General features: G+C 46.3%; 1 protein-coding gene across 3 annotated transcripts in view; it reads left to right on the top strand.

The window, feature by feature from the left end:
* nos1apa (nitric oxide synthase 1 (neuronal) adaptor protein a) overlaps nt 1-13,237 on the top strand; it is a 640,829-nt gene that overhangs the window by 404,908 nt on the left and 222,684 nt on the right. For all 3 annotated transcript variants that reach the window (XM_085982290.1, XM_085982289.1, XM_085982288.1), the window contains one exon: nt 4,975-5,116. In XM_085982290.1, coding sequence (XP_085838416.1) covers nt 4,975-5,116 — 142 coding nt within the window. The remainder of the gene's footprint in view (nt 1-4,974; nt 5,117-13,237) is intronic.

Genomic DNA, 13,237 nt, shown 5'->3' with positions numbered 1-13,237 from the left:
TCTCCCTTCCCCTCCTTCCCCCACCCTTCCCCCCCACACCCTTCCCACCCCCCCTTTCCCTCCCACACACCCCCTCCCCCCTCCCTCCCTCCCCCCTCCCTCCCCCCTCCCTCCCCCCTCCTCCCCCTCCCCCCCTCCCCTCCCTCTCCCCCCTCCCCCTTCCCCTCCCCCTCCCCCTCCGCTCCCCCCTTCCCCTCCCCCCTTTCCCCTTCCCCCCTCCCCCTACCCCCCTTCCCCCCAGTCGCTCTCTTCCCCCCAGTCGCTCTCTCTCTTCCCCCCAGTCGCTCTCTCTCTTCCCCCCAGTCGCTCTCTCCCCCACAGTCGCTCTCTCTCTTCCCCCCAGCCGTTCTCTCTCTCTTCCAACAACAACATGCCCTCAAAAAAGCCTCGGCACCGCCAGGCACTCCAGCTGGTAGATATATACAGGAAATTGCAGCACAGCTATTGAGCATTTTCAGTGTGCATCAAAGGGAATTGGAGCCACACTGGGCTGTTTTTGTGCATTTCTTACAGCAAACTTAGTTACTTCGTACGATCAATATCTACCTATACTAATGGGCCGTATTTTGCGACCCCCAACGGGTGCATACGAGGTGTGTGCGCGCCCGTAGGAGCCGCGCAAGTGCCGGGTTTAGCATTCGAAGCGCATGCGCTGAAACCTGGCACATGCGATACGTCAAGAATCTTCTTGACAGATCCTCCGCCTGCCCAGGAGAAGGGCCTCTGCGGGTGGAGAGTTCTGCTTTTTGCACAACTTCCGCCTGCTGAAAGGCCATAGAATTCTTACGCCTGGTAAAACCTTTTACTAGCATAAGAGTTTGAAAAAATATATATTTTTATGTTTTTTTAATCATTTAAACATTAAAAAAAACCTGTGCAATAAGGTAAGGTTATTTTTAGCCCCCTTAAAACATTTCAATTTATTTTTCAAAAAATTAAATTTTTTTGAAAATATTTAATTAAATGGCATTTTAATTAATTTTATATATGTAATGGTTTTTCTTTATTTATTTCAGTGTGTTGGTGCATTTTTGCAGTCATCCCCATTCATACTTTTGACAGTTCCATGCGTACAGAACTGTCAAAAGTATGAAGGGGGATTCCCCTCTTCCATTAGTTCGCCTGGCCCACGTGATCCAAGGGGGCGCTGCGCCCCTGGGGTATGTGGGCCTCTGCACATTTTGAAGAGGAAAGGCCCAGGATTGCAAGCCTCGGAATCTATGGAATCAGCAGGTAAGTTTGTACAGTTTTTTCTGGTTGGAGGCATTCGCCCGCAGGAAGCCTCCGATCGGAAATTCAGGGCCAATATATATATATTTTTATAGACTATCTTTTTATATACTATCTATGCTATATATCTATATCTCTATCTACCTATACATATCTCTCTACCTACCTATACATATACACTTTGGTATCCGGCACCGACGGGACCGGGATGGTGCCGGTTGATTAAAAATTCCAGATAAGGAAGAAGGGACATGGAGTGACAATGGCCCAAGGTACGAGAGCCCCGTAGCACAGCCAGAAGTGCTGGAGCCCCGTAGCACAGCCAGAAGTGCTGGAGCCCCGTAGCACAGCCAGAAGTGCTGGAGCCCCATAGCACAGCCAGAAGTGCTGGAGCCCCGTAGCACAGCCAGAAGTGCTGGAGCCCCATAGCACAGCCAGAAGTGCTGGAGCCCCGTAGCACAGCCAGAAGTGCTGGAGCCCCATAGCACAGCCAGAAGTGCTGGAGCCCCGTAGCACAGCCAGAAGTGTTGGAGCCCCGTAGCACAGCCAGAAGTGCTGGAGCCCCGTAGCACAGCCAGAAGTGCTGGAGCCCCGTAGCACAGCCAGAAGTGTTGGAGCCCCGTAACACAGCCAGAAGTGTTGGAGCCCCGTAACACAGCCAGAAGTGCTGGAGCCCCGTAACACAGGTACAGGGGACCCGGTTACACAACCAGAGGTGCAGGAGCCATGGTTACACAGCAAAAGGTACGAGATCCCCGAATCCACAGCCGCAATTATACAGTATACGGAAGCCTCAAAACCTACTCCTGAATTTTGCCGGTTATTTGAGAATTCAGGATAATTAGGTGCCGTTTAAACGAGAGTTTCCTGTACAATCTATTTATATGTATATATACTATCTCTCTCTCTGGCCCAAAATTTGCGATCGAAGGCTTCCCGCAGGCGGGTGCCTCCGACCTGTTAAAAAAAAAAAAATCTACGCATTTATCTGTTAGTCCGGGAGGTATGGAGGCTTACGACCCTGGGCCTCTCCGGGTATGCGCGGGCAGTGGCCCACGTATCCCAGGGGCACATGCAGTTCACAAACTCCCCTGGGATCACGTGGGCCGGCCCAACCAATAAAAGAAGGAAATCCCCATTCATGCTTATGGGAGTATCATACGTACGGAACTCCCATAAGTATGAATGGGGATCACTTAAAAAATACACAAACACGTGAAATAAATAAATACATTTTTTTACATATTTAACATTAATTAAAATTCCATTTAATTAAATATTAAACAAAAATTAAATTTTTTGTGAATTTTTTAAATATGTTTTAACGGGGCTAAAAATAAACTTACCTTATTGGACAGGGTTTTTAATGTATAAATGAGTGATAAAATGTTATTTTTCTATTTTTTAAAACTCTTATGCTGGTAAAAGTAGGCCGTACGCCTGCTTTTACCAGGCGTAAGAATTTGACAGGCATTCAGCGGGCGGAAGTTGGGCAAATAGCGCAACTTTCCACCCACAGAGGCCCTTCTCCCGGGGATGCGGAGGATCTGTCAAGAAGAAGATTCTTGACAGTTCACAAGTTCCGGGTTTTAGAGGTATATATATATGTTGTGGGAACAATATACTCGTTAATAATCGATTAAACCAAACACTAACTATTTATTCTTGAACAGAAATTCTCTTTGCTCTGGGTTAGAGCTGCTCCTGTAAAATCAAAGGACATAATTTTAAAAACATTAAAATGATGACATATTCATAGTAAATTGGACTTGCATTCTTATAGTACTGTATCACGTCCTTCGCACAATGAATTATTTTTGACGTGCAGTGACTGAAACATGTCCTTAATTATAATCAAATGTCAGCAATGAGCTACCAGACGCTGCTTTGCCAAGCTTTCAACAGTGAGCTCCGCTTTAGCATTTTGTTTCACCCTCTGCCAAAGGGCTACCTGATGTGCCAGCACCCACATCAGCTCATTCGCCGTTGCCACGGTGACATATGGAAACCAGTAGCTGAAATTAATTTTAATTTTCTGAGCAGCAGGAAGCACGGAGAGCTCCCTCTGTGATTATTAATTTTGGCCTGCTATTTGCTAAATCTGATGGAATTAGTTTTGAGTGCATATGATTACATTAAGCACGTGTTAATGAAGGCTCTTATGGACCTCAACTGAATTGGATCTCAACTAATTTGGGACGTACTTTCTCTGAAGCGTTGAGAGAGGTAGAGTTGGACAGTTTCCCAGTACGTGGCTGTAATAATAAAGGAAGCAAAATAGGGGGGAAAAATTAATCAACTGGAAATCAGGCTGCAGATTAATTTGCCTCGTTACTGCCGGTGTGTGTCTGACATGGGCCAGGGCTGGTTTGAAATTTGTAATCACTCACCGAAGCACAGTAACCATTTATTGTTGGCAGGTTTAGCTTGGCATTGTGATTACATGTCCGATTGTAACAAAGGGTTGTCGTAGCATTAAAAAAAATCACCGAGAACTTTGAGCCTCATTCCTCTGCCGTATACACGCTGCACGTGTTCCAGTAAAGTTCAGTCACCAGGACTGAAATGAGGAACTGTCCATTTCCTGCAGGCAGGAGCAATGGCATAGGATACACTCCATGCTACCTCTTGGGTGGCACCCCCTTGGTACCCAGACTCTAGACATGCCGCTGAAAGAGATTTGCGCCTTCAACAGTGGCGAGCTTGTTAGCAAAAACGAAATGGTAGTTTGATTGTTTGATGTGGCATTGAATGTACAGCTCCTCATCTGAGACTGGTAACTGCAGAATGGGCTCCAGCCAGGCAGTAAGTACCCTGTTTACACTGTCTGGCTGGAATGCAAAATATCCTGCCCAGGAGAGAACTCTGTGCCTGCTTGGTCATACACCAGGGTGAAGCTCCTCCCCCAGCAGGAAATATTTAGAGAGGACACTGAGGAGAATCCCTAGGGAGGAGGAAGGGGGTCAGGTGGGGAGGTGTCCAGTGGAACCGTGAACACTTTGTAAACTACATTTGACACGCACTTTGCAAGAACTGCGAATGGGTGGGTGTCCTGTGGCATTGCTCGTGGTGGGTCAGATGAGGCATTATCTCGTCAGGGCAGGGGTGTCTCGTCATGTGCTGCACAATGTATTATCCTGCTGCTAAGGTGGAGCTTTCTTCTGTTAAATGGCCACAAAGTTTCCCTGTTAAATAGACAGAGCCTCAGGGCAAACAAGTCTTTACAATCGTCTGGTAAAGGAGATGTGCAGAGTGGGCTCATTCAGAGTTTAGTTGCCATTCAGACTGCACATCCGAACCCCGGGTAGCATACCTGGATTTCTTTCCATGTTAATTATAATTGCTAAGGAAATGGAACCTGTTGATGGATAATTAGTACATCCTCTTTACAAAGCAACCTTTTGGAAACACCACAAAAACCATGTTGTAAACAGATGCTTTATAATTAGAGAGGGGGCCACAAACCTTATCGATTGCATCAGAAGTGTTGTGGTCTTGTTAAGGAAGGGGAGGGATTTACTGTCATTGTAATAGTCTATATTGTGCACACAATTGCTCTATATTTCTTTCTTGTATCAAACAACTGTTAATTTCACACAATCACTGGTTCAGTCTGAAAGGCGCCTAACTGCGTGCGTTATCATGTAAAGATTCTCACAGTATTCATTCTGACAATGAATTCCAGCTCTGTCTCATTGAGTTACACCGAGGTAATAGTCATCTTTTTCCTGCTCTCTGTCCCAGAGTCAAGCAATGAGGATTGTGCGGACTATAGGGCAAGCCTTTGAGGTGTGCCACAAGCTGAGTCTACTGCACACCGAGCAAAATGCAGATGGAGAGGAGGACCAAGAAAGTGAAGAGAGTGCTGAAAACACCAACGACCCAGGTATAAGGTTTTAATTATGTTCAACGACATGTTCCATAAGAGGGGGAATGATCTTTTTAATCTTACTGCCAGAGAAACAGCTGACGGACCCCTGGGCTACAGGCAACCATAGCAGCTCACAGTCCAATCCAGCGAGGCCAGGTGTCCAAATGGGAACTTTAGCAAACGTGTAATTTTTTTTTAAATGGAAAAGTCAATTTTCTTCTTTTTAACATCCCACCGGTTCAGCACTTGTTGATGAGTGGTGTTTATTCTATTTTATCGCATAACTTTAAAGGTCCCCAGTGGGAGAACTAAAGCTGTCATCTTTGGACCCACTCACAAGCTTCATACCCTTACCACTGAACCCATCTCCTCCCTGGTTGCTGTCTCAGGCCGTTTGCAACCTCAACTTCCTGTTTGACCGTGAGCAGAATTTCCAACCTCCCATCCCTTCCATCACAAAGACTGCCTACTCCCAGCTCTGTAACATTGTTTACCTATCTCAGGCTACCTGCTGCCAAAACCCTTATTCATGCCTTTGTAATCCTTAAACTCCATTACCCCATTGTTCTCCTGGCCGGCCTCCCAGCCTCCATAAAGGTCAGCTCATCTATGTCTGGTGCCCATATCCTAAGCCACAGCAAGTCCCGCTCGCACATCAATCCAATCCTCCCTGCCTTGCATTGGCTCTAGGTCCCCAATGTCTCAAATTTAAAATTCTCACAAAAAACAGATTATCACATTGCTGTTTGTGGGACCTTGCTGTGCGCAAAATTGGCTGCCGCGTTTCCCACATTACAACATTAACTCCACTTCAAAAGTACTTCATTGGCTGTAAAGCGCTTTGAGACGTCCGGTGGTCATGAAAGGCGCTATATAAATGCAAGTCTTTCTTTCTTTCTTTGTGTTTAATCCCTCCATGACTTCATCTTTCTATCTCCTTAACCTTCTCCATCCCTACCCCTCTCCATTCCTCTGACTTTGGCCTGATGTGTACCCCTCTCTTCACCCTACTATGTCTTCAGCTACCGAGGACTCGTGCTCTGTAATTTCTCCCCAAGTCTCCACACATCTCCACCTCCTTGAAGACCCTCCTTTGACAAAGTTAATGGTTAGTTTCTAATCTCACCGCGGAATGTTTTTCTATGTTAAAGGTGCTATATAAATGCATGTTGCTGTTGTTGCCTAATTTTGTAATTGTGACTCCTGGTTTTGCACAAAAACTTGGCTTCATAACTTTACAAACACTTAAGTTTAACTCAACCCTTTTTTTAATGAGAAGGAACTCCGTTGTATTGTCCTCCTCTCCTTGCTCAAGTATCTAAGTCCTTAAACCATCCTGGTTGCACTTTTGCCATCATTCAAATGCCACTATATATCTATAGGTACAGATGGCCATAGTAGGAATAAATGGGTCTTTTTCGGGGTGGGTACCGCAGGGAACAGTGCTTGGGCCCCAGCTATTCACAATATATATCAATGATTTGGATGAGGGAACCAAATGTAATATTTCTAATTTTGCTGATGACACAAAACTAGGTGGGATTGTGAGTTGTGAGGAGGATGCAAAGAGGCTTCAAGGCGATTTAGACAAGTTGAGTGAGTGGGCAAATACATGGCAGATGCAGTATAACATGGATAAATGTGAAGTTATCCACTTCGGTAGGAAAAACAGAAAGGCAGAGTATTATTTAAATGGTGATAGATTGGGAAATGCTGATGTACAAAGGGACCTGGGTGTCCTTGTACACCAGTCACTGAAAGCAAACATGCAGGTGCAGCAAGCAGCTAGGAAGGCAAATGGTATGTTGGCCTTCATTGCAAGAGGATTTGAGTGCAGGAGCAAGGATGTCTTACTACAGTTTACAGGGCCTTGGTGAGACCACACCTGGAGTACTGTGTGCAGTTTTGGTCACCTTACCTAAGAAAGGATATACTTGCCATAGAGGGAGTGCAGCGAAGGTTCACCAGACTGATTCCTGGGATGGCAGGACTGTCGTATGAGGAGCATTTGGGTCGACTAAGCCTGTATTTACTAGAGTTTAGAAGAATGAGAGGGGATCTCATTGAAACGTATAAAATTCTGACAGGGCTAGACAGACTGGAAGCAGGGAGGATGTTTCCCCTGGCTGGGGGCTCTAGAACGAGGGGTTGCAGTCTCAGGATATGGGATAGGACATTTAGGACTGAGATGAGGAGAAATTTCTTCACTTAGAGGGTGGTGAACCTGTGGAATTCTCTACCACAGAAGGTTGCAGAGGCCAAGTCACTGAATATATTTAAGAAGGAGATAGATAGATGTCTGGACACAAAAGGCATCAAGGGGTATGGGGAGAGAGCGGGAATATGGTATTGAGAGTGAGGACCAGCCATGATCATATTGAATGGCGGAGCAGGCTCGAAGGGCCGAATGGCCGACTCCTGCTCCTATTTTTCTGTGTTTCTATATAGAGAGCAAGTAAAGCAGGCAAAAATAAGAGCATTAGGATAGGGTGGGTCAGTATGTCAGAACCAACATTTGCTAATGGCTTTAAATACTGAGTGAAATCCATTTACTAACACTGCTTGAAATACTCCGCAGGTCAGGCAGCATCTGTGGACAGAGAAACAGAGCTAAAGTTTCAGGTCGATGACCTTTCATCAGAATTGTTTTGTTTCAGATTTCCAGCATCGGCAGTATTTTGCTTTTGCACTAACACTGCTCTCTAGATTGATGCACAAAATGATGCTTTTCTACTCACAATATCACAACTTGTTAAATTTGCCTTTGATTCATGAAATGTACCCAGAAGAAATGCCTGTACTAAGTTTCCTGTATCATTCAAAACAAGATAAGTTAAGCTTAAGGAATCCAGTTATGCTCAGCTGGGCATTGTTGAACACTAGCACTGTATTGTGTCTGGATATCTATTTACCACATTAGTTCGTGCAACACATCCATTTGTGAAAAAACAATGTCCAGTGGTCCTCTACTAAGCCAATTAGTCAATCTCATTGAAACCTCATAACCTCATAACTTCTGGAGTGTCTCTAGCATTTGTAATGATATCAGCAAATAGTGATGGTATTTGCCTGTTTGATTATGATGCCTTACCAGCATAGTTGCCTGATTGATTACTTATGCCTGACCAGCAGAGGGCATGTGACAGGGACAAGCAGTTGAGTTTTACTTTCGTTTTAGAGGGATCTCTAGCATGGTGTCTCCTGTAATGCTGTTTAACTGAGTTGAACATACTTTAGATTAAACGACATTCTCTTTCATAAATGTCCCGTCATTGAACCCACAAAGAAATCAATACAGCATTTGCTGAATTTTGATATAAAACCCAGCTCTATTTGGGTTCATGTTTGGCCATTTTGATCGTTCATGAGGCATTTGTGTTTAGATCATTAGAGAATCATGTAATTTGTTTTAAAAATCGTGGCATTAGGTTCTCTTTGGTTCCCACTTAGGACCTTAAATTATTTCTTCACAATTTAATATACACACCATTCAAGGTCAGTTTATGTTTCTTACATAAAGAACTGCACTATTAGAGTTAGTTTTGGCTTGCAGAGTTAATGAACTGCAAGCCCCTCCTGTAGATCATATGTATTTGATTTGGCATTCTGACAGGGCAGTCCTTGCAATTCACTTAGAGTTTTTAACATAGTTTGGGTTGAAAAGTTCTTTTCCGACTGTTTATCCGCCAGCATATAAGTCAGAACTGAAACACCGGCCCCGGTATTTGCAGGTGGGGGCAGTTTTGCTTGAACGGGTTTCCCTCGGGGCCTGCCGAATTTAATGGCAGCACCTACCGCCGACTTGTGTCCGTTCCCGGCCTCAGTTAGGTGGGTAGGCCTGCGGCAGCCTCGGATCAAAGCAGAGTGGAGGAGGGAGAGATCGGAAAAGCTGGGGGCAGGCGGTGCAGTGTTGGGAGATCAGAGTCTGGAGTCGGTGGGGGGCGAGGGGGGGAAAGAGGAGATGGGAGGCCGGGCATGGGCGGTGGGTGGTACGAGGCAGGGCGGGGAGAGGTGGGAGGCCGGACTGGGGTGTTGTGGGGTGGGGATTCGATTGCAGGGGTGGGGAAGCAGATTAATTTGTTCGGCTGGCAGGAAGCACTCCTGCTCCTCCTGGCCCACAAGCAGTGCTGGAAAGGCACTCACCTGCTGGATCCAGCAGTCCTCGCCTCCCTTCAGCTACCGGGGTTCCTGAGGCCCAGGAAACCCGGCTAGCCAGTGTAAAATTTAAAATGGAGGTAAAATGTGAGGCACGCAGCCTCATTAAAATATTTAAATGACCAACCCACCTCCTGGAAGCGGATTGGTTGCCCATCCCTCATCCCTCCTCCAATAAAACCAGATGTGGGCAGGTTCGAGACGGGTTGGGTTCGCGTTTGAGATTATTAAAATCCCACCCGACCCAAACTCACCCATTTTTGGGGGTTAAAATTCCTCTCAACATCTCAGCTGTGTACATGTTATTAGTTTCCTATGATGTAGGATCCAAGGTAAACCAGTAACCAAGAACTGGATAGCCAAATAAACCAGTCGACCATATCCTACCTCACTGCCATTTTACAAGGAAGAAGCCCAGGAGCAGATATGGAGAAGGGAGTCACTCTATCACTCCTTTCTGGCCATTTCACTGCTGCTTCCTGGTTCCCATTGCTGGGGTAGATAAGGTTGCCATATGGGGCAATCCTCGCACATTTACAAGCCAGACAGCTGAAGTTATTGGGGTCAATTGTCACTTTTGGGTGACCGTCTGGCAGCAAGAGGCAGTTGCAATTTTGAGGCACTGGCCTCATTTGCATCAGGCTGCCGAGCTGCGAGACACCAAAGCCCAAGTGAGGCCTACCAATAGCGGGCCAACCCGGCCGCCAGCAATGTAGTTGGGGGCGGGGGAGGGGCGGGTTGCGCTCGCAGGGGGCGGGTGTCGAGGTTCTTTTTGTGGGGTCCAAAGGAACACTCCTGATAAAACAGGCTGGCACTCTGGGCGCCCAACAGAAGACTCCTTTCAAAATGTCGGCCACCTCTTGGTCAGTGTTAATTGGGCGATATGGTTACCGTTGCTATTTTGAGGCCATTACTGCTCCGTTTATGTCTGGCGATACAAGTGAAAACTGACCCCATCTGCACAGCTTTGGTATTGTCCTACAGTGTGTGGAGGATTTGAAATGAAGGAACGACAGATTGCCTATCTTGTAGGATTTTTATTGTTCAAATGATATGAATCCTACACATCGCAGAGCCTGCCCATCGTCCCTGTTAAGTCTGTGTGTCCCAGTTAAGCTTATTATAAATCACTGGACACAGACCACAAGAATAACTTTAACAGGTCTTTACTATTCGGAGGTCAGGGCTAAACTGCCCAGCAAATCCCTACACAACACTTATATACCGGTGTGGTCACCACCGGTATTACAGTATACAGCAGCCAAGAGAAAGTAGTACATCTCTTAAGGTAGTTCTCTTAAGGTGGAACAGGTTACATACACCACAATCCTCCCTTTTTAGCTTAACAGTTATATCCCCATTTAACATAACATAATAACATATATATATACAACTTCATGCAAAACAGTTCAAAGATTCAGTCCCTGAGGAGGCCTCCTGATTCGAGTTGGATAACGCCTTTCAGGGGTCTCTGATTCTCGTTGCTGGGTTGACTCATCTAGTTGGTCTCTTATGGATTGGACATCATCATCAGGTACATTCACTTCTGAGGTAGATGCTTCAGGTTCACTAACTTCTTCCACGGTTGTCTCTGCCGTAACCATAGGTTCGACCCTTGTTCTCGATTCTACCAGTTGGTCAGCATGACGCCGTATTACATTTTCACCAATATCTACCGTGTACATCAGGGGTCCTTGTCTGGCCCGAATTGTTCCAGATTGCCATTTCTCGTTTTTATAGTCCCGGGCTAACACTGGTTGTCCTATTTCGAAACTCCGAGTGGTCTTGTTATTTATATGCTGGAACTGTTTGTTTTCAACTTCCCTCCGCACGTTTGGTTTTAACAAGTCCAACCTGGACCGCAACCTCCTGTTATAGAACATCATGGCAGGACTTTGGTTTGTCACTGCATGAGTGGCGTTTCGATATGCCAGTAGGAATTTGTCCACCTTGTGTTGTAGTGGGATCTGATCTTCGCTCATGGCCTTTATTGCTTTTTTGAACATTTGTACAAATCTCTCGGCCAACCCGTTTGTAGCCGGATGATATGGGGCAGAGGTATGATGTTTCACCCCATTCTTCTTCATGAATTTCTGGAATTCTTCTGACACGACCTGCGGTCCGTTGTCTGAACATATTTGTTCTGGCAATCCATTTCTTGCAAATATCGTTCTTAGCACCGCGATCATCTTTTCCGAGGTGGTGGTAGTCATCTTAATCACTTCTGGCCATTTAGAATGTGCGTCCACCGCAATTAAAAACATGGAGTCCATGAATGGACCAGCAAAGTCAATATGTACACGTTGCCATGGGGTTGAAGGCCATTCCCATGGATGCAGCGGTGCAATCGGAGGTGCATTTTGCACTTTTTGGCACCCTGAGCAGCTTTTTGTCAGATCCTCTATCTGTTGGTCGATACCCGGCCACCACACATAAGCCCTAGCAAGGTTTTTCATCTTGACTCCCCCCAGATGACCTTCATGCAGTTCCTTTAGAACTCTCTCTCTTAACTTAGGAGGAATAATCACCCTTGTTCCATACATCAATGTTCCTTGACAGACGGACAGCTGGTCTCGTCTTGCTGAGAATGCCAGTAACAGTGGATCACCATGTGCTGGCCATCCCTTCACTGTCACTTCGTAGACCCGGGACAGTGTCGGGTCATTCCTGGTTTCTCTTTCAATACTTGCATTGGTGACTGGTAAACATTCGATGATGGTCGAGTGAAATAACTCAACAGGGTCAACCGTCGGTGCCTCCTCCTCTGTAGGTAGTGGCAGGCGCGACAGCCCATCAGCATTACCATGCTGCTTTGTACCTTTGAATTCAATCTGATATTGATGTGCCCCTAGGAAAAGGGACCATCTCTGGAGTCTCTGTGCTGTCATCACCGAAACACCCTTCTTAGGGTTAAAAATGGATACCAACGGCTGGTGGTCTGTCAGAAGCGTAAACTTTTGGCCCTGCAGGTAATGATTAAACTTCTTTACTCCCCACACAAGGCTGAGAGCCTCCCTATCTATCTGAGCATAGTTGCGCTCAGCGGAGGTCAATGATCTGGATGCGAACGCGACTGGCCTCTCCAGGCCATTTGGCAACTTGTGTGAGAGTACTGCCCCAATACCATATGGAGAGGCATCACAAGCCAAACGAATAGGCAGCGTTGGGTTGAAGTGAGCCAACACTTCCTCTGAGGTGATCAATGCCTTGCTTTTGCGAAAGGCCCTCTTACAGTCCTCGCTCCACTTCCATGGTACTCCCTTCTGCAAAAGAGCGTTCAGCGGGTGCAGCACCGTGGATAAATTTGGCAGAAACTTATGGTAATAGTTAATCAACCCTAGGAACGACCTCAACTGGGATACATTATCCGGAGCGGGAGCCTTCACAACAGCTTCGATCTTGTCAGGAGACTTATGAAGCCCCTCCTGGTCAATGACATGACCACAGTACGAGATCCGCTTCTGAAAGAACTCACATTTCTGGCGATTAACTCGAAGTCCATATTCTTTCAATCTGGTGAGCACCAGTTCCAAATTTGCAAGGTGTTCCGCGTCATCATCTCCTGTAATCAAAATATCGTCCAGGTAACATTGTGTGCCTAGAATTCCCTGTAATACCTGCTCCATGGCCCTCTGCCAAATTGCTGGAGCCGATGCCACTCCAAAAGCCAGTCTATTATACCGGTACAAGCCTCTATGCGTGTTGATCGTGAGATACTGGCGTGACTCTTCCTCAACTTCCATCTGTAAGTACGCCTGCGCCAGGCCTATCTTGGTGAAGTGTTTCCTGCCAGACAACGAAGCGAAGATATCCTCAATCCGCGGAAGCGGACACTGCACTGTGTGAAGCACCGGATTAACAGTGATCTTGAAATCTCCACAGATGCGAACCTTCCCCGGTTCCCCCGGCTTGTTGCTCGATGAACGCTTCATGACGGGAACAATGGACGTGGCCCACTCACTCCAGTCTACCTTAGACAGT

Source organism: Somniosus microcephalus, chromosome 3 (genome assembly GCF_052327205.1).
Source record: "Somniosus microcephalus isolate GS21.2 chromosome 3, FLI_Smic_1.0, whole genome shotgun sequence".
Taxonomy (NCBI): Eukaryota; Metazoa; Chordata; class Chondrichthyes; order Squaliformes; family Somniosidae; genus Somniosus; species Somniosus microcephalus.
The sequence above is the reverse complement of the archived record's forward strand: the minus strand, read 5'-3'. Positions and strand labels throughout refer to the sequence as shown.